The sequence below is a fragment of the Monodelphis domestica genome, chromosome 7, assembly GCF_027887165.1.
Source record: "Monodelphis domestica isolate mMonDom1 chromosome 7, mMonDom1.pri, whole genome shotgun sequence".
In the NCBI taxonomy this organism is placed as follows: domain Eukaryota; kingdom Metazoa; phylum Chordata; class Mammalia; order Didelphimorphia; family Didelphidae; genus Monodelphis; species Monodelphis domestica.
In genome coordinates, this window is record NC_077233.1 from 274,551,348 (window position 1) to 274,576,237 (window position 24,890).

Sequence of the window (24,890 nt, forward strand, 5' to 3'; positions counted from 1 at the left end):
TTTGCTGTTTAGCTTCACGTTTGAAAAGGCAGAAGAAAACCTGGGTTCAAATATGGCCTCAAATATTTTGTAGTTGGGTGACCCTGGGCAATCACTTAATCCCATTTGTATAGCCCTTGACCTTCTATTTTAGAATTGCTTCTAGGACAGAAAAAAAGGGGAAGGAAGGAAGGGAGGGAAAGAGGTAGGAAAAATGAAGGGAGGGGGGAAGAAGGGAAAGGGGAAAGGAGAGAGAGAAATGAGGGGAGGAAGAAAGAAGGAAGGAAGGAAGGAAGGAAGGAAGAAAGGAAGGAAGGAAGGAAGGAAGGAAAAGGAAGGAAGGAAGGAAGGAAGGAAGGAAGGAAGGAAGGAAGGAAGGAAGGAAGGAAGGAAGGAAGGAAGGAAGGAAGGAAGGAAGGAAAAGAAAAATAGGAGAGAATAAGAGAAAGAAAGTAGAGAGAGAAAAAAAGAGAAAAAGGGTACTGATTCTGCAAATATATGTAGTTTAAATTTTTTTGGTTTTGTGTCAATGCTTAAAATGTCAGTTCAAAACACAGGAGATAACAATAATATCTAAAGTGTAAATATGAGTAGTTGCTTTTTTAATTACTGTAAGAAGCTTTTCCCTCCCTCTCTAACATACCAAACATGGTATTATATTCTAAACATCTTTATAAAGCTAGATGACTCCCTCCTAATTACTTGATGAGTCATTTCAATGTTTCTGACTAATTGAAAGGACAAATAATATCCATAAGATCATAGACTTAAGAGATGGAAGGAACCTTAGTGACTATTTTGTCCACCCCTCTTATTTGACAGATGTAGAAACTGAGACCTAGAAAGACTAAACAATTTCTCTAAGGTCATAGAAGGGTACAAGTGGCAAAGCTAGGATTTGAGCTGAAAGCAAATCCAACATCCTCTCCATGATATCATTCTGCCTACCCATAAAACCAAGATAGTGATTAATGATTTAAGTGTCTTATACTTAGAGATTCCGATTATGAGTAAAACAAAGGATATTATGTTTCATAACCAGATTTTCATGAAATTACATTAGCATTCACTTATCAGAGAAGTGGAGAAAAAAAGATGAGAGGGAGGAAAGTTTATTTTATATATATATATGTATACTTATGCACATATATATGAATACATAAGCATGTGAATATCTTATTTCAGCTCAATTCAGCATTTTTACTGTTAGTAGTTACTAGAAACTAATTTAAAATCTTAATGTAATAAGTGATATTCTGCGAGTACTGCTCTTAGAAATGCCATCAGGGCAAAACAGAATCTAGTTATGTCGGAACTTTAGGAAAAAGAAGACTTAGGATTTCTGACAAAGTGGCTAAGCCCAGCTCCCCATCTTCACTTCAAAATAGCAAGAAATATGTGCAAGAAAGTAAAGAACAACTACAACAAAAGGGGTAAGGGAAAAACCTTCATAAATAATTTGTAGCAGAAAAACTAGCAGAATTGGTGGTGGAATACTATTGTGCTAAAGGGAATAATGAAATGGAGGAATTCCATGTGAACTGGAACGACCTCCAGGAATTGATGCAGAGTGAAAGGAGCAGAACCAGGAGAACAATGTACACAGTGACTGATACACTGTGGTACAATCGAATGTAATGGACTTCTCTCTGAGGAGCAAAGCAATGATCAGGACAATTCTGAGAGACTCATGAGAAAGAAGGCTATCCACATCCAGAGAAAGAACTGTGGGAGCAGAAACACAGAAGAAAAACAACTGCTTGATCACATGGGTTGATGGGGATATGACTGGGGATGTAGACTGTAAATGAATATCCTAATGCAAACATAGCAATATGAAAATAGGTTCTGATCAATGTCACATGTAAAACCTAATTGAATTGGGAATCAGGTATGGAAGGGAGGAGGGGGGAGGGGAGGGAAAGAATAATATGAATCATATAACCACAGAAAAATATTCTAAAATTAATAAATAAATGAAGCTTATTTTTTTTAATTTGGAAAATTTTATTTAATGAGTTAATTTAGAATATTTCCCCATAGTTACAAGATTCATGTTCTTTCCCTCCCTTCCCCCCATCCTCTTCCTAAAGCTGATGCACAATCAATTCCGCTGGGTTTTACGTGTGTCAGTTGTTATGGGCATGGAAGGATACCTTTTGGGGTTCGGGAAGGATACCTTTTGCAAGCATGCAATGACTCCAGAACTTAGCTTAAAAACAAAAAGAGATTTATTAATTTAGAAAGTAATGTTGAAAGTGGCCAGGAGGATAGCAAGGTAGAACAGCAAGATGGGGAGCAGTTCCTTGGGAGGACAGCATGAAAGGAGAGGCTGTTCCTCCATGGGGACAGCGTGGATGGAGAGGCTGTCCCCCGGACGACATCAGTTCTGGGGTTTATATACTCTTTAGATGCTAGGTCCTGGTGTGGACAAGACCAGAGTGAGTGTTAGTCCCTCAGGCATTTGGTGGGGAGAGGTGGTCATCTGACTGGGGTCTGCCTGGAGGCATAAAGATTCATTTCTTTGTCCACCTTAAATCTAGAGGACAAAAGAGGGTAAACATCTCAGGACCCTGGGTGGGGTCATTGGGTGTTTCTAGGTTCAGAGTCACAAGGATGCAAGGGCAAAGGAGTTTCCCTGATAATAGTTGGCCTGGGTTTCTGGGGTACAGTGCCCATGTCATCAGTGATCTAGACCTATTTCCATATTATTGATATGTATTAATGTCCCAATTTTGCCACATCCCCTCCAACATTTTATTTTTTTAATTTTTATTTTTTTAAACCCTTACCTTCCATCTTGGATTCAATACTGTGTATTGGCTCCAAGACAGAAGAGTGGTAAGGGCTAGGCAATGGGGGTCAAGTGACTTGCCCAGGGTCACACAGCTGGGAAGAGTCTGAGGCCAAATTTGAACCTAGGACCTCCCATCTCTAGGCCTGGCTCTCGTTCCACTGAGCTACCCAGCTCCCCCCCCCCAACATTTTAAATACATTTTTAAAAAGAAAAACTATCAGAATGATACTTAATAATAATAATAATAATAATAATAATAATAGTATTTATGTATTATTTTGAGGTTAGAAAAGAGCTTTACAAATATGATCTCATTTAATCCTTATAACAATCTTGGGAGGTAGGTGTTATTATTCTACTTTTACAGAAAAGGAAAGGAACACAGACAAAGGTTAAGTGACTTGCCTAAGGTCACAAAACTAGAGGCCAATTTTGAACTTTGGTCAGGTTCAAGAATAAGAAGAACTCTAAAAGAGTTTCTAATTCATTGCAGCAATACTGCTGAGATGGAGTTAGGCTCCAAGGCAAAATCTCTAGGATCAAATAATTTTACAACAAAAATAATTAGATCCCTAGAAATGACAATCAACAAGTATTTATTAGGTGCTTACTAGGAGCTAGGCATTGTGCCAGGCACTGGGAATATAAGTACAAAGAATTAACTAATCACTGTTCATAAAAAAATAATTCAAATGGAGGACACCACAAATACTTCTAAAAGCATGCTTCAGGAAAACTTGGTGACTTGGTGGATAGAGAATGGGAGGTCCTGGGTTCAAATGTTACCTCTGACACTTCCTAGCCTTGTGACCCAGGCAGGTTACTTAACTGCCTAGCCCTTACCACTCTTCTGCCTTTGAATGGGTACTTGTATACATTTGTCAGGGAAAAAAAGACCCCTACCCCCTTATACTTGATTGGATTTTAGTGATAGTGATAGGTTTAAGATAATCAGTATTGTGATTCTAAAGTGATTGTATAAATTCCATTATAATATTTTCTTTAATTTAAATTTATTTATTTAGTCAATTCATAACATTATTCCTTGGTTACAAGAATCATATTATTCCCTTACCTAACCCTCCCCCAACCCTTTCTGTAACTGACGTGAAATTCCACTGGGTATCACATGTGTCCTTGATCAGAACCCATTTCCATGTTGTTGGTGTTTGCACTAGGATGCTCATTTAGAGTCTCTCCTCAATCATATCCCCTCGACCCATGTATTCAAGCAGTTGTTTTTCTTCTGTGTTTCTGCTCCCACAGTTTTTCCTCTGAATGTGGATAGTGATAGTGTTCTTTCTCATAAATTCCTTTGAGTTGTTCAGCATCACTACATTGCCACTAATGGAGAAGTTCACAGTGTATCAGTCTCTGTGTACAATGTTCTCCTGGTTCTGCTCCTCTCACTCTGCATCAATTCCTGGAGGTTGTTCCATTCACATGGAATTCCTCCGCTTCATTATTCCTTTGAGGACAATAGCATTCCATCACCAAGAGATACCACAATTTGTTCAGCCATTCCCCAATTGAAGGGCATCCCCTCATTTTCCAATTTTTTGCCACCACAAAGAGCACAGCTATGAATATTCTTGTACATGTATTTTTCCTTATGATCTCTTTGGGGTACAAACCCAGCAGTGCTATGGCTGGATCAAAGGACAGTCTTTTATTGCCCTTTGGGCATAGTTCCAAATTGCCCTCCAGAATGGTTGGATCAATTCACAACTCCACCAGCAATGCATTAATGTCCCTACTTTGCCACATCCCCTCCAGCATTCATTACTTTCCTTTGCTATCATGTTAGCCAATCTGCTAGGTGTGAGGTGATACCTCAGAGTTGTTTTGATTTGCATCTCTCTGATTATGAGAGATTTAGAACACTTCTCATGTGCTTATTAATAGTTTTGATTTCTTTATCTGAAAATCTCCTATCCATGTCCCTTGCCCATTTATCAATTGGAGAATGGCTTGGTTTTTTGTACAATTGATTTACCTCTTTATAAATTTGAGTAATTAGACTTTTGTCAGAGATTTTTGTTATGAAGATTGTTTCCCAATTTGTTAATTCCTTTCTAATTTTGGTTGCATTGGTTTTGTTTGTACAAAAACTTTTTAATTTGATGTAATCAAAATAATTGATTTTACATTTTGTGATTTTTTTCTAGCTCTTGCTTGGTTTTAAAGTCTTTCCCAAAGGTCTGACAAATATACTATTCTGTGTTCACCTAATTTGCTTATAGTTTCCTTCTTTATGTTCAAGTCATTCACCCATTCTGAGTTTATCAAGGTGTTAGGTGTGAGATGTTGATCCAAACCTAATCTCTCCCACACTGTCTTCCAATTTTCCCAGCAGTTTTTATCAAATAGTAGATTTTGCTACCAAAAGCTGGGATCTTTGGGCTTATCATAGACTGTCTTGCTGAGGTCACTTACCCCAAGTCTATTCCACTGATCCTCCTTTCTGTATCTTAGCCAGTACCAAATTGTTTTGATGACTGCTGCTTTGTAATAGAGTTTGAGATCTGGGACTGCAGGGCCACCTTCCTTCTCATTTTACAAATTATTTCCCTGGATATCCTTGGTTTCTTATTCTTCCAAATGAACTCTGCTATGATTTTTCCTAATTCAGTAAAAAAGTTTTTTGGTAGTTCAATAGGTATGGCACTAAATAAGTACATTAATTTCAGTAGGATTGTCATTTTTATTATATTACCTCGTCCCACCCATGAGCAAACAATGTTTTTCCAATTGTTTAGATCTAGTTTCAATTGTGTGGAGAGTGTTTTGTAGTTGTGTTCATATAGTTCTTGTGTTTGTCTTGGCAGATTCCTAAGTATTTTATATTATCTAGGGTGATTTTAAATGGAATTTCTCTTTCTAATTCTTGCTGCTGAAATGGGTTGGAGATATATAGAAATGCTGATGACTTATGTGGGTTTATTTTGTATCCTGCTACTCTGTAAAGTTGTTGATTATTTCCACTAGCTTTTTGGTTGATTCTCTAGGATTCTTTAGGTAGACCCATCTGCAAAGAGTGATAGCTTGGTCTCTTCATTGCCCATTTAAATTTCTTTTTCTCCTCTAATTGCTACTGTTAGTGTTTCTAGTACAATGTTAAATAATAGAGGTGATAATGGGCTAAATTTCATTATAATCTTAATACAATCAGTAGAATTTATGATTTTTACAAGGATTTCTAACTAAAGCATAAAAACTGCTTCCAGAGGGATTTCAAATGCCTCCCTACATTTGTGCTTCCCTTTATCATAAGATGCTGACTATCTGAATCTCATTTCCCAACATGGCCCAAACGTCCATCATGCACCCTTCCCTGTTTGAAAATCCATCCTTCCCCCCACATCAGATGAGAGAGAGGTAATGATCATTTGACTTGATCTTTTAGACTAATATGGACTCTCCAAAATGAACTAACCAATTAGCTTTGTAATTGGCTAACTCTTTCTAAATAAGGTCTAGATGATGTTATGTTTTGTGATATGTCATTAACCTTCTATGGAAATATTTTGTTATATAAACCAGGTCTCAGCCTCTGGGTGTTGTCTCTTGCCAGAGTCCATCAATGCAAGAGAATGCTTTTATTGGAGGAGTTGGCCCTCTTCCAATAAAATCTAACTTTCTACCTTGACTTGGAGAAATTTGGTTTTTTGACTTTATTTACCTAAATTGTCTATATGGAGTCTGTGGGTTTCTATTTCAAAATACATTCCAAGACAGAAGGCAAGAGTTTTTTTTAAAAAAGAACAAAATTATGCATCACAAGTATAAATTAGTTATATATGCATATTTGTATGTAAGTATATGTACATGTACATATATAATAGTTTAAAATGGTCATTTGGAAGAGAAGGCACTAGCATTGAGGCATCAGGAAAAGATCATTAAAAGACAACGCTTGAGCTAAATCTTAAATGTAGAAATGGACTCTATTAGGTGGAGCTAAGGAGGAAGTGCATTCCAGGCATGTCAGACAGCAGCGTAAAAAGTCAAGATCATTTGTGGGAAACAAAATCCTGAATGTGATTGATAGGTTAATGAAAAGAATTAAAGGAAGATCTAAGGAGGGAAATTAGAGCACTTACTGAGGAACTTAAAAAATCCAAGCAAGCATGAATCGAAAGTTTAGAATATATAGAATATTTTAATGAAGCCATCCACTCTGAAAAAGAGATTAGCAGAGAGAGAGCACAAGAATGCAGAGAAATAAATACTAGAACATACAGACAACCAAAAAATTTAAAGGCAGGTGCCAACAATCTGTATCTGGACAAGAAGGGAAAGAAAGAAACTAGAGTGTGATTGACATAAACATGATGCAGACTTTGTCTTAAATCTGTTTAAAGAGGTGATACAACGTTTTATGGCAAGAATAACCTTGAATGTTATATTGTTATGCTATTGATCGCTGGTATTCAAAAATCCCTTAAGATTTGCCATTAATCTAGAAAGCTGAGAAATATTATTGCATAAGTGATCAAATTATGTTTAGAATTTTTAAAAAAGGACATTTGAATGACTGACTAGTCATCTGAAAAATTATTCAACATGTCTAATAATCAGAAAAGTGCCAATTAAATTAACAACTCATCGGGAGTTGTTATATATCTATGATATCATATATCATACCGCACCTATGAAATTAGCAAAGATAACAAGATTAGAGTATTCCTTATTGGAAGGGAAATAGAAGGAAAGAAACACTGTTTTCTCTACCAAAAATTAGTCAAAAGCATTCAGAATTATGAAAGAAGTTACTCAGTTACTATTCATATCCTTTTGATCTAGACATCCCACTGCTGGGTTTATATCTGAAGGAAGTTAATGACAACAAGCAAAGATCCAGAATGCTCCCTAATTAACTCCAAGATCAAATCAAGTCCTTTATTTGGCATTTAAAACTCTTTTCAATATCTCCAGAGAAAGAACTGATGAAGTCTGAGTTCAAATTAAATCATAATTTTTTCACTTTCCTTTTCTTGTCTTTTTTTTTTAAACATGGCTTATATGAAAAAATTTTACATGATTTCCTATGGATAATTGATATTACCTTTCTTGCCTTCCCAATAGGTGGGGGAGAAGCAGAAGAGAGGGAGAACATTTGGAACTCAAAATTTAAAAAAAAGAATGTTAAAAAGAAGTAAATAATAAATTTATTAAGAAATAAATAAAGCTCTTCCCTTCCTGGAGCCTTCCCACTTTTCCAGATTTTTCTTTTCTCTTTTAAAAACTCAGTTGTGTCAGACTCTCAAGTGACCTCATACATATGAGGTTTTCTTGGTAAAGATGCTGGCATGGTTCATCATTTCCTTCTCCGGCTCATTTGACAGATGAGGTAACTGAGGCAAACAGGGGGAAGTGACTTACACAGGATCACACGCCTGTCTGAGGCCAGATTTGAGCTCAGGAAGATAGATGTCTCCCTGCTTCCTGGCCCAGAACCTGGAAAGGATGCTTTGATATGAGAGGCCACAGAGATGACAGCCCATTACAAAGATGAGCCTTTTCCACAGTCAGAGGCAATTAAAGGCATTTGGATTATTAAAAAATGGAGGCAATTAGATTATAGAAGAAAGTGGAAGAATGGGAACAAAAGTGGGACTGGTAGGAAGAAGAGAGACACTGAAATATCCCACATTGTGCAAGACCCCAATCAATCTGTCAGCCAACTAGCAAGATTGCTTGCTAGGGCCAGTGACAGCTGCTCCTAGGCATGTGCAACCTCACATGTGTCCAATGATTAGAGAATGACTGAACAAATTATGGCATAGAAATGGAACAAATGATTGTGCCATAATGAATGAAAGCGATTTCAGCAAATCATGCTAAGACTTGCTGCAGAAGGAAGAAAAGATAGCCAAAAGAACAATTACATGTAATAACTTCTACAATATAAAGATAACATGAAAAGGTAACAAATTTCAGGTCAAATAAATACAGGGTCTCCCAAGACTTTTTTTTTAAAACCCTTACCTTCCATCTTGGAGTCAATACTGTGTATTGGCTCCAAGGCAGAAGAGTGGTAAGGGCTAGGCAATGGGGGTTAAGTGACTTGCCCAAGGTCACACAGCTGGGGAGTGTCTGAGGTCACATTTGAACCCAGGACCTCCATCTCCCGACCTGACTTTCTGTCTTCTGAGCCACTGAGCTATACCATTTCCAAAAGTCTTAGTGTAATTTTAAGCCATTAAAGCTGTACATTTACAAGGAGGTATCTTTTCTTTTAAAAACCATCACCACCAAAATAAATAAATAAATAAAACCACACAGTGGAAAGTGACATGTCCCATGAGTCCCATTAGTTCTAAAGTGGTTTTTACCTGTTTGAAGAAAAGAAGGAGGGAGGTTCTTGGTGTTTTTGTGGGGTCGGGGTATCTGCTGTGTCCAAGCAAATTATATTGAAATTAAAGAGATCCTAGGAAGTCAATCACGAGACTGTTGAGGAGTAGAAAGTTTAAATGGCACTTAATAGACTTGGGGGATAAATCAAAAAAACGTTTATGTCCATAAATTTCCCATTGCCACTAACAAATAAACCTGACAAATATAATTATGAATATAACATTTTTATTTTAATCTAAGCAACTTGGAATGCTATGTGTATGTTTTTTAAATTAATTAGTCTGGTATATTAAAACACCTAGTTAACTCCCTCCCTTCCTCTCTTCCCCCACTAAGATATAGACATAAACTCTGCATTATTTCTTTTGATATCATCTGTTCATCTCTATTCTCTGGAAGTGGACAGATGAGTCATTCTTCAATTTTTCTGTTGCTATGTATAATGTTCTCTTGGATCTGCTCATTCACTCTTCATCATTTCATGCAGGTCTCTCCATGTTTTTCCAAAATTAACCTGCTCATCATTTCTTATGACACAGTAGCATTCCATCACAAATCTATGCCGTGACTTGTTTACCCATTCCTCCATTGAAGGACATCCCTTCAATTTCCAGTTCTTTGCCACCCCAGAGCGCTGCTGTCAATATCTTCCCCTACCCAGTAAAGCTGACTATCATCATGTTGGGGGGTGTCAGGAGGAAGGCTATTTCAAGAAATAAAAGACTTTCAAATATTTTTTAAGAAAAGACCAGAATGGTGTGCATAGATTTTAAAGGCAGACCTGTTACAAATCTGTCTAGGAAACCCAAGGACTTGGTGCTAAGGAGATTCTTCTTCTAAGACCCTATGGTTTTTGATTATGACACCAATAGCAACAAAGCCTGGGATTTCCCCCCATAATAGTGACCTCGTTATCTTTATGACCTGTCATGGATTTATTTTAAACTTTCTTCAAGTTAATTCTATGATCATTTACTTCCTTTCGGGGACAATAAGCCCATTTCCAGTTGGGTGGACTCTCTGTCCCCAAACTTCTTTTGAGTTTGGTCTCTGCTTACCACTCCTACTCCTCCATATTTCTTCTCAGCTTGAAGTCTTTACAGAAGCAGCAGTGAGGTGGCTCAGTAGAGAGAGCCAAGCCTAGAGTCCTGGGTTCAAATATGATCTCAGTCCCTTGGCCCAAATGGCTTGCCATTACTTTTCTGCCTTGGAACCAATGCTTAGTAGAGATTCTAAGACAGAAGGTAAGGGTTTAAAAAAAAAGTGCAGAACTTATAGTTCAGATCTACCCACATTTCTAAGACTTTCCATCTTTTAGTATCAGAAGTGCCTCATTCAATAGGGTGAAAATATTATACACGATTCCCCCCAGATGTCTCTGGCTTTGAATAAAATATTACAAAGTAGATTTTGTGAAGCTGTAATTATAATAGCATTTATATAGATTTGCCAAACACTTTACAAATATCTCAAATGACAAAGTCAAATGACGTTCACCTCATCCCTGGGAGATTGGTGCTATTATTGTCCCTATTTTATAGATTAAGAAACTGAGGCAGACTCAGGTCAAATTTCAACTGAGGTCTTCCTGACTCCAGGGTCACTGCTCCCCAAATTATCTTATTTATGAATCTTCTCAGGGACTTTGATCATGAGGACAGACCACAAATTAATTTATTGGCTTCCTCACAAGAGCAAAGCCAAGATAAAAATTCAGGTCATCCAGACTAAAGGATTACAAGGTTCTCCATTGTACTTTTGGGGAAAGTCTACTCTAAGCCCTTCATAATATTCCGGATGAGGAAGCCTGGAGCCCAGTTTCTGACCCTAAATCTAGCATTTTTCCAAATGGAGACCCCTATCAGACAAGTCCCTTTGTCAAGTGTGCTCTAAAGAGTCTAATGAGATTCCTCATCTATAAAATAAACAGAATGGAGATTATTATTCCCAAAGTCTAGCTGAGCTATAAAATAAAAGCTGTGACCATTTTCAATGAAAGAGGCAAAGGAGAGAAAATTTTGAATTTTCCTGGCACATGGTAGATAATGAATGTTTATTGATTGGCCACACATAAAGATTTAAAAACTTTTAAAAGCACTACATAAGAAATCCTTTAGAACCAAAGAGGGGATTGTCCTTGCTCCAGTAACTTTAGGAGGTCTTCTTGACATATATTTCTATATTTACATGATTAACAGGTAACAAGCCTACATACGGATTGTGTTTTGCTTTTTAAGGGACTGAAGGAATGCTAAAAGCCAGTTGGAGTCATTGATCTGCCTTTTAATGGTGTAATGAGGTAGAGTACAAAATATTGGATTCAATCCCAGAAACTATTTGTAGCCACTGATCGATTCCCCATTCTAGGGCAAAAAAACTAGAAACCCAATTCTCTTCTCAATCAGCCCCTCCAAAGTGCATATACAATGAATTGAGGTTTATTTAGAAAGGTGAAGCTTCATACATATAATTTTAAAATGAAAATTTATAAATCTTTGAATTAAGCAATATTACAAGCTATTTATAACAAAGTAGTGTTTACATTTCACAAATGTAAAAATGTCACAGGGAACTCAAATTATAACTTGGATCCTGGGCTACATTCAAGTGTTTATTCCGAATGATATAGGTCTTTCCGAAGAGGTTCTCCTTCAATCAAATCACACTTGAGGGTAGCTGGCTGCTGTTGCTATTCCACAGTGGTTATTCCTGAACTTGGCCATTAACACGTATCCTTTTTTGCCCCATTCTTCACCCCAGCTGCAGAGAAGATAAAAATTTGAATCATGAGAGAGGACCGTCCAAAAAAAGTCCAAAAGATTTTTACTTTATGGACACAAAAGCAAGTGTTCTGACACCCAATGTGACTAAAATTGGAAGTGAGCTGGACTTTCCAGCAGCAATGAGCATGCCTGCTCGTAGCATGAATGACAGCTGCTCACACTCTAGAATTTTCTTTAAGTCCCAACAATAACAGTATTAGAACAACAGTCCAACAAGCTGATCATTATCACCAGACATCTTTTGCACTATCTAATCCTCAGTGGGCAATGGAGCCAACGAAGAACCATTAGAGGACTCTAAAGCTACTCTGGATCCTAATAAATATGGCAGCCCCTTTCAACCACAAACATCCCTCCTTTTCCCCACCTCACAGTATTTTGTTGTTCAATCATATCTGATTCTCTGATCCTACTCCTGGGATTTTCCTGGCAAAGACACTGGAATGGTTTTGCCAATTCCTTCCTAGATGAGGAAGGGTTAAAGTAACTTGGCCAGGGTCATACGACTAAATGAGTTCCATGTCTGAGTTTGGATTTGAACCCATGAAGATGAGTCTTCCAGATTGAAAGCCCAGCAGTCTAATCCCTATCCATTGGGCCAACTAGCTGCCAGGAATTTTAGAGAATGAAAAAGGGGACCACTATTTTTCCTCCTCCTCCCTCTTCCTTCAAAATGAAAATAACCAACAATCTGGTAACAAGCAGATTAATGACCTTTCAGGTAAAAAAAAAAAAGTATTTTTAGGAGCTGATTTACCTGTTCTTGACAATCCAGTATTCATCTTTTCCTATTGAACCATAGCCCACAACCAGCACACCATGATCCAGTTGGGAACTGCTGCACTGCGGTTCATAATAAACACCTAGGAGATTTAAGTGAAATGTTAACGTGAGAAATACTAAGGCATGGCAGTAATATGGTGTATGGTTATAGGAATAACAAAGAACAAATGCTTACCAGACTCATAGAACTGGAAGGATGGATTTCCCGCATCAATAGCAACTGAGATGGGACCCACGTTTGCTACAGCCTTCATGAGTGCTCTTTCATTCATACTTGGAATGTCTACAAACCCAGTGACGTTAGCACCAGAGCACTCTGCCCGGTATTTGCACTCGTTATCCTTTTTAAATGAAATAGAGAAACAGTATTTCAATTTAAAGTGGTTGAAATTTAAAGAATTAAAAATGATTTCCAAATATCAATTTTCCCCCCTGCAAAATAAAGACACCTGACTAGATAACATATAAAATACTTCCTGCCTCTTCACTTCATTCTGAGGCCTCCTGTCCTAAGGTATCCCAGACACCTCCAGGACCCATTCGTTTGGCCCCTTAAAGGAACGATAGGTTCTCCCAGCAAAATCTGAGGCCAGATTTAGACTCAGGAAGATGAGTCTTCATGATTCCAAGTCTAATGGTCTACCTACTGGTCCACCTGGCTACTTATAACTGCTTATCCTATTATTTTAAAATTAAAATATTAAATTAAAATTTTAATCTAATTAAATATTTAATATTTTAATATCTCTAGCTAAATATATAACGAAAGGCACTAATTTTAATTAATTGCCAATATATTTTGGATTCAGCTAGATTCTGAGGTTTGATTAGGGAGGTGGGTATTTTAAGTCTGCTGTCCATCAGTCTCCTCAGTTCTCATTCCCTCAAAATAGGTCTCTGGATTCAGAAAGATGGGGCATCCAAGAACTATGTCTCCCCAACTCCCGTTTTCCCAACATGAGTCTCTCCATTCAAATATAACCCAAATGAACATGATGGGGATGTTTACCTGTCCAAGATAAGGATAGGCTTGCTCTGTATCAATGCCGCCATTGTTCTTCACATATTCGAAGGCGTTGTCCATCAAACCACCACTACAGCCATTGTTGCCTTCACTAGTAGAGCAGTCAACCAAGTTCTGTTCACTAAGTGAAACCAGTTTCTTTGTTTTATGGAACCACTGACCTTCAAGGGAGCCAGTGGCGCTAAATGCCCAACAGGAACCACACTGACCCTGAAAAAGTCAAAATGAATGTCAGTTTAGTTTATATGAAAATTTTAATCATCTTTTTAAGGCAGATCTGAATAGTCTCAAAACAATGAAAGAGAACTCAATCACAGATCTTATCTGGAGTCCATTATTTAATCATTTCATCATAATCCTCACTGAGTTTTATCTGAGGTACCTATGGACAGAACTTGAACAAGTTTAATACCTGATTCTTAACAGGAGTTACATAGCCTTTCTCTCTCCAATCTACAGATTTAGGGAGCTGTGCAAGGAGAGGTTCACGATACAGAGATCCTTTGGTCCTCTTCTGTGATCCATTGGAGTTATAGCCATTCATCACTTGTTTAAATTCTTCAGTGGTCTAAAATGAAAGAAAAGTGTCTTATAGTAGGTGTATCAAGTACAAAAAATAATCAATTACTCAGAATTAGCAGATACACCCACCATGTCGCCAAACTTGTTCATTCCCAGCTGGAAACTATGTTTGCCAGCACTGTATTCCAGATTGTGCATTTCAATCATTTTCAAATTTTTCTCCCATGTTGCTCTCCTCCAACCATCTTCATTCTGAAAGAAAGTACCAAAAAAAGAAAAGTAAGGCTCAACAAGTCTTTTTTTTTTTTAAACTCCTGCTTATCTTCTGTCTTAGAATCAAGACTATATATTGATTCCAAGAGTGGTAAGAGGCAAGGCAATGGGGGTTAAGTGACTTGCCCAGAGTCACACAGCTAGGAAGTGTCTGAGGCCAGATTTGAACCCATCAATAAGTTTTTGTATCATGCATACAAGTCAAACTTTCTTCAGACCAAATGCACCATCAACAAGTGGGTTAGCACCGTTGGGATGGTGATGACATCTAAATATGGTCTCATGTCCCAGAAAATTCATTTCTGAGAAGGGATTCCATGTTATAAGCCATTTCTTATACCACCTTATGTGTGGAAAAACACCAATCCTGAGCACATTAAACTCGTGTTGTTTGAATCATGGCCTCTGGGGAAAGGTCATTTTATTAGCCCACCTGGGACATGTATGGACACACAACTGGGGTAAAAAGTAGTTCAAAGATTACCGCTGCATAGGTCCTCCTATGTTGTGCCTTCCATTGGTGCCACTGAGAATCTAAAGTCTGGTCAAATTCTGGAGTGGCAGCTACTAATCCCAAGCATAGAGAAGCCAAACACAGGTAGAAATTCATGTTTCCAATCTTAAATGGGAAAAAAAAAAGAACAGAAATAAAATGGGTATGACTAAAATGAAACCAAACCAAAAGATCAAGCTCTTTGATTTTCTGGAAAACACAATCTTCCCACCATCTTTCCCAGACAAAAATCCATTTCACCAAATATGCATACAACATAGTGGGATGGAAATGAGGGGAAACACAAGGGACATAATCCTGATTTAGAGTTTTCAGGAATTTAGACATTATTTTTGTTAACTAGTACATCCCATTCACTGGACTGTCCACCTAGAGAGCTTGTCTTTAATACAATTATACTAATTATCTCAGACTTAGAACTTCTCCCATGTTCCCAACTTCCCCAAAACTAATGGCTCTTTGATAAAACTATATCAAGCAGAAGCCACTGGGAAAATGGGGAAAGGAGTGTTAGGGTTGTAGCTAGAGCAATGACCAATAAACGTCTCCAATCTCTCCTCTTTATGTATGGGGCAAATGAGTCCCCCAGGATGCAAGTCTTGTGACACTATCTTGCTCCTTGAAGTCATCTTTTTTTCAATATGTGATAGCTGTTATCGTCACGGGCACCATCTTTCTTCCAGTCATCCCATATATACAATCAGTTGCCAAAGCATCTCTCATTTATCTTCACAACATGTTATCACTTCACCAGTGGACTTTTTGCAACCTCTTGGACCCCATTTGAACCTAGACCTCTAGACTCTATGCCTGGAGTTCTAACCATTGTGCTCTCTACCTGCTTCTTGCAATAGCTTTCTCACTGGTCTCTCCTTTGCCTCAAGACTTCCTCCACTGAATCCTATCTTCACACAGCAACCAAAATGATTTAAAAGCTCACATCTGACTATTCTGCTCTTACTCTTTCCAGAAATATTTCAGTGTCCCAAGGATCCTATTTCATTTTAATCTGATACTTTAACTAGCCTTTAGAATCAGTACTGTGTATTGGTTCCAAGGCAGAAGAGCAGTGAGGGATAGGCAATGGGGCTCAAGTGACTTGTCCAGGGTCCCACAGCTAGGAAGTATCAGGTCACCCGTGAACCCAGAGCCTCCAGTCTCTAAGCCTGACTCTCAATCCACTGCTCTATTTACCAAATAAAATTATTAGCACATGAATAATTTAGGGAAGTAAATTTATGTACATATTTATAAATGTACATTTATATTTACATATATGCACATAATATATGCTATAAAAATATTTGATCACTCTTGTCCTATACACACACACGCATTCACATTTTTTCCCCTGTAATGGAGATGTGTTGTAGCAAGTTTGAAAGAAACTGCTTTACTAAGGGCAAGGACTGTCTTTTGCCTCTTTAGATCCCCAGTGCTTAGCACAGTGCCTAGCACATAGTAGGTGCTAAATAAATGTTGATTGAATAAATGAAATTCTTCACTTCTAAGCCTAAAGCTAATCACCAAATGCACCTTTTTCTAGAACTCAAAACGACTCATTAAGCATGGCCAAGTGCCATCGAGTAGCGTGCAGGAGAGAAAGGGCTAGATTTGGGGACAAGATGCCTGGTTTCCATCCTCACTTCTGCCATTTACTCCCATATGGGCATCTCTTCCCCTCAGGGCAGTTTCCCTAGGCTCCCTTCTAGCTCTGATCCCGCGGAGGATAAAGGGTGCTGATGGAGGGAATGGGAGTCTCCAGACTCTCAGATCTAAGACCCTGGAATCCAAAATCTGTCCATTTACAGACACGGACAAGGAAGCGTCTGGCACTGGGGGTGGCGCAGGTTGCCTAAGGCTCCCAATCTCTGGGAATCCGAAGCTCCAGCATCCAGAAATAACTTCTTTCCTCCCTCCCTCCTAGCAAGCCCCACCTCCTCAAGCCGGGAAAGGAGGTCATGTGGAAGCGCCCATGTGAGCCAGGACCCCCACAACACGAACCAAGCCGAAGAGACTTGGCCCCGGGCCACGCGCCACTTCTCCCGGGGAGATCCTCAGCCAGGGCTGAGGGGTGGAAGTGGGGGCTGCGCTTTGCAAAGCATCCTCTAGGAGCCTTTCCGGCAGGCCCAGGAAGGAGCTCTTTCCCTCCTCAGGAGCAACAGACAGAACCCGGTACACAAACACGGGTCCCCCACCCCCACCCTAGGGATTTCTGCTGAGATCAGCCCGGATGAATAAATCCGAGAAAGGGTAAACAGTTCCCGCACAGAAGCGGGAATGAAGTCAAAATTTCCCCCCGCGGCCGGCCACTCCCCATCCCAAAATTCATCCAAACAGATAACCCTCCTCCATCTCCCCCTCCCCCTGGTCATCTGCTCCTCCATGAAGTGCTGGCCCCAAACACCCCAGGGTCCAAGAACTGGGGACTCGGCTCCCTTCGTTTCTGTAATAATAATGGAATTAAAAACGAAGGCAAACATTGTTATAGCGCTTTTAAGGGTTGCGAAGCATTTGGGGGGTCAGGAGGGACGGAAGGGACATTGTCCTAAACTTAATCGCCCTCATCCCCCATTCCAGCCGACCCCGACACACACACACACACACACACACACACACACACACACACACACACACACACACATCTGGAATTCTGCGCTCCGAAGAGCCAGGCTCTGCCCCGCGACACCAGTCTGCAGAAGGTTGCTCGGCAGCACCAGCAGAACAAACAACCAACTCTTCCCAAGCCGAGGTTCGGTTGTTCTCTTTTGCTCTTTCCCGGGCCGTGCCGGGGGTGCTGCCACGGAGCTAAAAGGAGTTTTGCCTCGGAGCCCCCAAATCCTCCCCTTCCGCCTGGGAATCGGGAACCACGACTCGCCCAGTGCTTACCTGAGGGTCTCAGCAGCAACCTGGGAAAAGCGGGACCTCTCAGGAAACTTAAGGGTCCCGATGGCAGAATACTGGACCCGGGATCCTGCTGCTACTCCTTTATGCCAAGGTCCTGGGCTGAGCCTGCCGGGTCCAACCTCCCAGCGTGGCCATTGGCTCAGTCGGGATGAAGGGGCGGGGCCTACGGTGGGTTGCTGACTCTGTGGCGCGTGATGCGTCTGTGTCTCAACCTGTAGGGTTTTGCTGTTGCCTTAGGGGTGGAGACGCAATGGACTTGGGGGAGGGGAAGGGAGGGGTTGGGACATCCCGGAGGCTGGTTTGTTGTATTTTGCTTGTGGGAAGGTGAAAGGGGTCAGAGCTTCTCCAGAACGCCTCCCGCGGCTGAGGGTTGGAGTTGGGACGTGAGTGGGAGGCAGGAAGGAATAGTCTAGTCATCGGACCCAACCGAGATAAGCGACTTGGTAGAGGTGACCTGAATAAAGCACTTGTATGTTCCCTAACTCAGTTTATCCTTCAGAGAATGGGCTCAGTGGCAACAGCAAGTGACAATACAGTGATTCAAACCCAGATTTATTCATCTAAAATTCCGAGTTATAAGATATGGACATTTAGCGTGGAGGTCGAGAGGATTTGTCTTAATACGTTGAATTATTTCTGCATAAGAGTTTTCAATTACAGCATGAGATCAATTTCTCCAACGCTGCACTCTTTCCTTCAAATGAGCCGAAGTTTAATGGGTTAGACTACAATTGGAAGTGGCCGGCTTTATAGAAAAGGATCCCAGTGAATCTGTGTTTTATTGTACATTTTCATTGTATCTACACTTATTCTTTTATTCCTAAGAGCTTCAAGGAATGCCCCACCCGACAAATTTCTTCCATTGCAGAACAGACAGGAAAATGAAATTATGGGAGACATGATGAGATTTGTTTTTCTTGTTAAATAAGAACCAGTTTATGCCAGATGCAGCTTGCACAAGTAAAATCAAGTCCTTCAGTTTCCCTTTAAGAAACGTGAACTGGGGAGGGGGCAGCTAGGTGACTCGGTGGATTGAGAGGCCAGAGCTAGGAATTGGAGGTCCTGGGTTCAAATAGGACCTCAGACACCTCTTGATTGTGTGATTCTGGGCAAGTCACTTAGCTCCCACTGCCTAGCCCACTCTGAGATTTTGAATATGAAATACTGAATGAATGACAATGACAGAAATAACAGAAATAGAATTTTGAGGAAAAGTCTTAAATGTGGTTTTGAAGTGGTTTTGAATACAATTAGACATGAGGGTTCAGAGCTGAACTGTAACTGCCTCCTAATTGGTATACCTGCTTCCAATGGTTCTCATCTATTATTTTTTAATAACTGTTTTTATCTATTATTCTTTATCTTTATCTATCTTCCACATAGCTGCCAATTGAATATTCCTAAAGTGTAAATCCTAGTCCTTTCTCTCCCCTGAAGCTTCCATGCCTCCCTATGGCCAGTAAAATAAAATACTGGTGTTTAAAGCTCTCCAACAATCTGGCCTTGAACTGTTTATCCAGCCTGTTTATTCGTTATTCATGTACACTCTGTTCAAACCAAACAGACCTTCTTGTTATTCTCTGCATGAAACGTTACATCTTTTATATTCTTGCCTTTGGACAGGATGTCCTTCATGCCTGGAATGTCTCCTCACCTCTGCTCTTTAGAAAACCGACTTCCCTTCAGATCTCAGCTAGTGTGCCAGTGTGCCCTGATCTCCCCACTTGTTAGATTTCTCCATCCTCCCATATCACTTCAAAATTGTTTTGATTGCATTTATTTAGAATTTATCTTCATGCTTGTCCATATCTCCACCTCAGACCCCATTCCATGAAATGTCAGATCCTGGAGAAATGGGACAACGTCATTTATCTTTCAATCCCCAGCACCTGATACAGGGCCATTCGTCATAGGTTTCCCAATCTTTAGTGATTATCTCTGACTTATCCTAGCATGTTGAGCTAGGTATATATCCCTGGGCAGTTAAGTGGCACAGTGGATAGAGCATTAGGCTTAAACTCCTCCCTGAGTTTAAATCTAAGCTCAGACACTTAATGGTCAAGTGTTCCTGGACAAGTCACTTAATCTTGATTCTGTTTGCCTCAGTTTCCTCATCTATAAAATGAATTACAGAAGGAAATGGCAAACTACTCCAGTTTCTTTGCCAAGAAAAACCCAACTGGTGTCACAAAGAGTGGATTGTGCCTGAAAAATGATTGAGCAACAATAACTTATTGAACATAGTTGTTTGGATGTCCTCTTCTCCATTTAGGTTATAAACTCCTTGAAAGCTGTGAAGATAGGATTAATTCGCCCCTTGTCTATTATTACCCAGTCAAAGCAAGATCTCAAAGTACCTTACTCACCATTAAGTATGAGTGTTCACAAGTCACTTACTAGAGTAAGCTCACACCTCCAAAAGCCACTGCTCTATTCCACCCCCTTGGGCATGCTAGGCAAATTGAAAGACTGCCATTGGTTTTTGTGAAGAGGAGGAGTGACAGGAAGTGATGTAGAAAAAGAAGCATCTGGGTAAGCAATTCCTTTTTGCCTGGAAGAGGCAATCAAGTGCCCTGGAGGAAAGTTATGAGGCCAAAGGTGCTAGGTAAATTAAAACACCACCACCATGACCACTTTATCCCCATAGACCATGATAGAGGGAGTCCAGGACCATGTGCCCAAGAGTTTGGGGAATCTCAATGTTTCCAGCCTAGGACCTGAAGCCATCATCCTGGGAAAGCCATCTCTATGGAGATGCAGCCTGATAGCTGCTTCTGAAGGTGCTATAGTAATAGACACTGAAGTCTCAGAAAAAGAAAGTTCTAGTCATTGAAGAGCTTAAAACATAAAAAAAATTATAATTTTATCAATAGAAATGGCATTAAAAAAAAAACAATATCATGTTTGCCACATTGCCCTAAAGGATTCCTTCCTTCATTTCCTTACCCACCCTCCCTTGGCTCCTTCTTCCTTTCCTTTAACTTCTGTCTTAGAAAAAAATACTAAGTATCAGGTCCAAGAAAGAAGAGTGGTAAGGCCAAAGCAATTGGGATTGTGTGACTTACCCACATAGCTAGGAAGTGAGTGCATGTGATCAAATTTGAACCCAGGACCCTCTGTCTCTAGATCTGACTTCTATCCACTGAGCCACCTATGCGAATTTTAAAAACTACTCCACCCTAATTAGATATACATTAAGGTAAGATAAAGTTGTAAACTCCTGATTGAACAATGAAGGTACTTAACTCATACCTTATAGTGAAGCTAAAACTTAAGCTGAGCCTATTTTTAGATCTAATACAAAAGGATTTTCCAGTTCTGTGCCACCACAAAAAGAGCTGCCTTAAATATTTGAGAACATAAAATTTATTTTCCTTTTTCCTTGATCACCTTAGGAAATAAACCTAATAGTGGCAATACTGAGTTAAAAGGTATACATAGCTTTATAACTCTTTAAGTATATTTCTAGATTACTCTCCAACATAGTTGAATCAGTTCACAATTCCACCAACAACATATTAGTGTCCCCATTTTCCCACATTCCTTCCAAAATTTGTCATTTTGCCCTTTTATAATTTTAGTCAATCTGATGGATATAAGATGATGTCTCAGAGTTGTTTTTATTTGTATTTCTCTAATCAATAATTATTCAGAGCATTGATTTTCAAATTTCTCCTAGAGAGCAGTCTCATTTTTGCCTTTCTTTATATCCCAAGTGCTTATAACAGGGTTTGGCATAAAGTAAGTGTGAAAGAAATGATTATTGAGGATTCCTTTACTCAGCTTCAAGAGCTAAATCAACAGATGGATTATGCATGTGAGGGAGCTCCCCATACATGAGAAATCACAGATCAAGCAAACCCCAGTGCTCAGTGTAGGACTTTGTATAAATAGTGCTTTCCTACATATGCCACAGAAATAATATCTGCAGATACCCCATTCAGCCTAGGTTAGTTTTTCTTAAAAGGTTTCGAAATGGACACCTACATAGTGAGGGCTTATAATCCTGTTCTATCAATAGCAAGGTGGCACAATGCATAAAGCTCTGCACTTTAGGAAATCAGGAAGACCTGAGTTCATAATCTGCCTGAAGATGCTTAATATATAGTATGGCTATGGGCAATTAACTAACCTATGTCTACCTCAGTTTCCTCACCTATAAAATAGAGGATCATAATAGCATCTACCTCCCAGAGTTATTGTAAAGATCAAATGAGATATTTTCCAGTGCCTGACATATGTTGTTGTTGAGTTTTTTCCATTGTATCCTCATTTGGGGTTGTTGATTCGTTTTTCAATCATGACCCCATTTAGGGTTTTCTTGGCAAAGGTATTGAAGTAGTTTGTCACTTTAGTGACAAACTTAAGCTCATCTAACAGATGAGGAACAGAGGCAGATGGGGCTAAATTACTTGCCCAGACAACTATGAAGTGTCTGAGGCCAGAAAGAGGAGTCTTCCTGACTCCAGGTCCAGCATTATATCTATCTAACACCCAGCTGCCCTACATAGTAGGTACTTAATAAATACTTATTCTCCCCCTCCATTCCCCTTCAATAAGTGTTTGTTCTCTTTTTCCCTCCCTTCCTGGAGTACAAAACCCCAGTGAATGGGAAGATGAAGATGAAATCACCTTGCTCATAAGACATGACATAGACTTCTCACCTGTATGACACCTTGGAAAAACCAGAGGCCACAAGATTGGTCTGAGTCACTCATAGCTTAGAACAATTTGGTTCTAGGTGGATAGAATGAATTAGATAGATCTCATCATGACTGAAGTGAGAGAAAAAGGCATTATGGAGGAAGTGGATGCTTGGATGATTAGATGACCTGAAGAACCTTTCCTTATCTTTGGCCATGGTCCTTTTGTCCTGCTTGTGGCTGAATACCAACCAGAAGGAGCCTTATAATGACCCAGAGGGATTAGAAAGTAGTCAGTAGGCATTTATTCTTTAGAGAGAGATGTAAATAGACTCTGAATCTTTGAGAACCCTTCAATAGAGAATTTCAATGATAAACAAGATGGAGGTCTAGACATTTTCTCTGATCCCTTTGATCTCTCAGACTTCTCCAGAACAGAAATTATGTGCCAATGAGAAAGACACTTCAGTTATCTCCATAATTTAGGACACCTGGAATCTAAAAGAAGGCTCAAAAACAAACCAATAAAGAATCCCGTGAACTTCTATCGACCTGAGCTCACTCATCACCTCTATCTCTACTCATCATGCCACTAATCCACCATGCCATTAATCCACTTGGCTCCTAACAAAACCCAGTCATCCACCTCATTTTGTCACTTTTTCCAGCACCATGGAGACCTGGGCTCCAGACTGGAGAAAATTTCTCTGAAGAAAACAAAGAACTAATTGGACCTCTGAGGTGTTCCATGTAATGGAAGATTATTGGGCACCATGTTGTGGTAGGCAGCATTCTGCAGGAAAATCAGGAAGAGAGTTAAGGGGCAGATATCTAGGCTTGAAACTGAGCTCAATACCATATACCTGCCCCTACCTGATGCCACCTCTTCCCAGAGCCTGTGACAAGGAAATCACTTTTAAAAGACTGATATATATTAATTTAAGGTCGCCAAGGAATTCAGCTATGTAATTCCTAAATGAAAACTCAAGTCAGCCGTCAACCTTTTATGGAGTTTTAATTACAAACAGGAGGAAGAAAGGAATTAGAGATAGAGAGATAGAGGTAGAGAGAAAGGGGAGAGAAGGGAATAGGGCTTAAATACCCCTTCTGTTTAGGCTGGGCCAAAAGGCCCAAGCCCTTAGATAGCTGGGGCAAAGAAAGGAGATCAGTCCCTATTACTCACGTGACCAAAATGGAGAAACAGTCTCAGAGCCCCCACCTTCAGCTTCCTTCAGAGCAAGCTTCTCACTCAGAGCACACTGCAACCACTCCAACAAACTCCTACCCCCCCCCCCCCCCCCCCCCCCCCCCCGTCTTCAGACCCCCCTATCCTTAAGGAAACCATCCAAGTTCCCTCCCCTCAGTTCTCACATCTACCAATCACCTGTCCATCAATTTCCCTGTGCCAATGGAGGCTCTAGCTTAACCCAGGACCGCCCAGAGGTCTCTGGCTTTGCACATGTCTGTTGAAGGTCATATTTTCAAATAATTAAATCTTGATCTATGCTGCAGCCCTTCCTAAATCCTGTTAGGACTGAGTAGGGTGGAGATTGATTCCAAGTATCTCCATTGTATCAATTCTAAAATCAATCATGACTCAAAGAAATTCCTGTTCTATGCTTAAGCATAGGTCAAAGTCCTTTCCATTGTTCAGCAAAAGGTTTCTGTCCTAAAGTAATCTTAAGAAGGGAGGAGGGGGAAACTCTCATGCCAATGGGGTTCACATTCCAATAGCCAAGACCCACTATCAATAGGAAATTTTTCAAGTATGAAATTTCCCAATGGTGAAATTTCCAACATTTATAAGTCTAAGAAATTTTGAGGTTTACAAGCCTCAGAGACAGACTATAAAAATCAATCTCATAGCATCAGTGGGACGGCACTCTGAATTACCAATGCCTAGCCAGAGAAGTGAGAAACCGAGGGATCAAGACAGTAGATAAGGAGAGGACAGAGTGTGTATGTGTCTATATAGTACTCTATTAACCATGAGGGAAAGTATTCATCATCTAGCTGGGGCTGGTTCTATCTAACGGTTGTCCTTTGTTACTGTTGATATGTAGACTTTTTCCTTCGATATACTTGTCACTGTAGTGGCTGTATTTAGACTCCAACTGATAGCGATAACATCCAAACTGATTGATGGGGAACCTTTCGGATACTGTCTATAACTGGTCACCTCTCATTTTTCAGATGTGTATATTGGTGAAAGGTCAGTTTGGAAAGACTGTAAATGACAATAAATTTCTGATTCTAAAAAAAAAAATATTTACAGTTCTGTTCATCCAAAAATCACTTGCAAAGA

At 39.7% G+C, this 24,890-nt stretch overlaps 1 protein-coding gene across 1 annotated transcript; it reads right to left on the bottom strand.

Annotated features, from left to right (window-relative positions):
- Positions 1-11,398: 11,398 nt before the first annotated feature.
- LOC100013197 (procathepsin L-like) lies at positions 11,399-18,133 on the bottom strand. Its single transcript, XM_001367558.5, has 8 exons — positions 17,925-18,133; positions 15,006-15,140; positions 14,378-14,500; positions 14,139-14,294; positions 13,712-13,936; positions 12,878-13,043; positions 12,677-12,782; positions 11,399-11,896 (listed from the first exon to the last, which is right to left on the bottom strand). The coding sequence occupies exons 2-8, from the start codon at positions 15,129-15,131 to the stop codon at positions 11,797-11,799; spliced, it is 1,002 nt and encodes a 333-aa protein (XP_001367595.2). The 5' UTR covers positions 15,132-15,140; positions 17,925-18,133; the 3' UTR covers positions 11,399-11,796.
- Between the last annotated feature and the right edge of the window lie 6,757 nt (positions 18,134-24,890).

Bases quoted from the DNA above. Each gene is read 5' to 3' on its own strand.
- LOC100013197 (XM_001367558.5), bottom strand. From the start codon at position 15,131: ATGAATTTCTACCTGTGTTTGGCTTCTCTATGCTTGGGATTAGTAGCT. The intron at 14,501-15,005 runs GTAATCTTTGAA...ACTTTCTTTCAG, and splicing joins ATAGGAGGACCTATGCAGCG to AATGAAGATGGTTGGAGGAG. The intron at 14,295-14,377 runs GTGGGTGTATCT...CTTTCATTTTAG, and splicing joins TGAACAAGTTTGGCGACATG to ACCACTGAAGAATTTAAACA.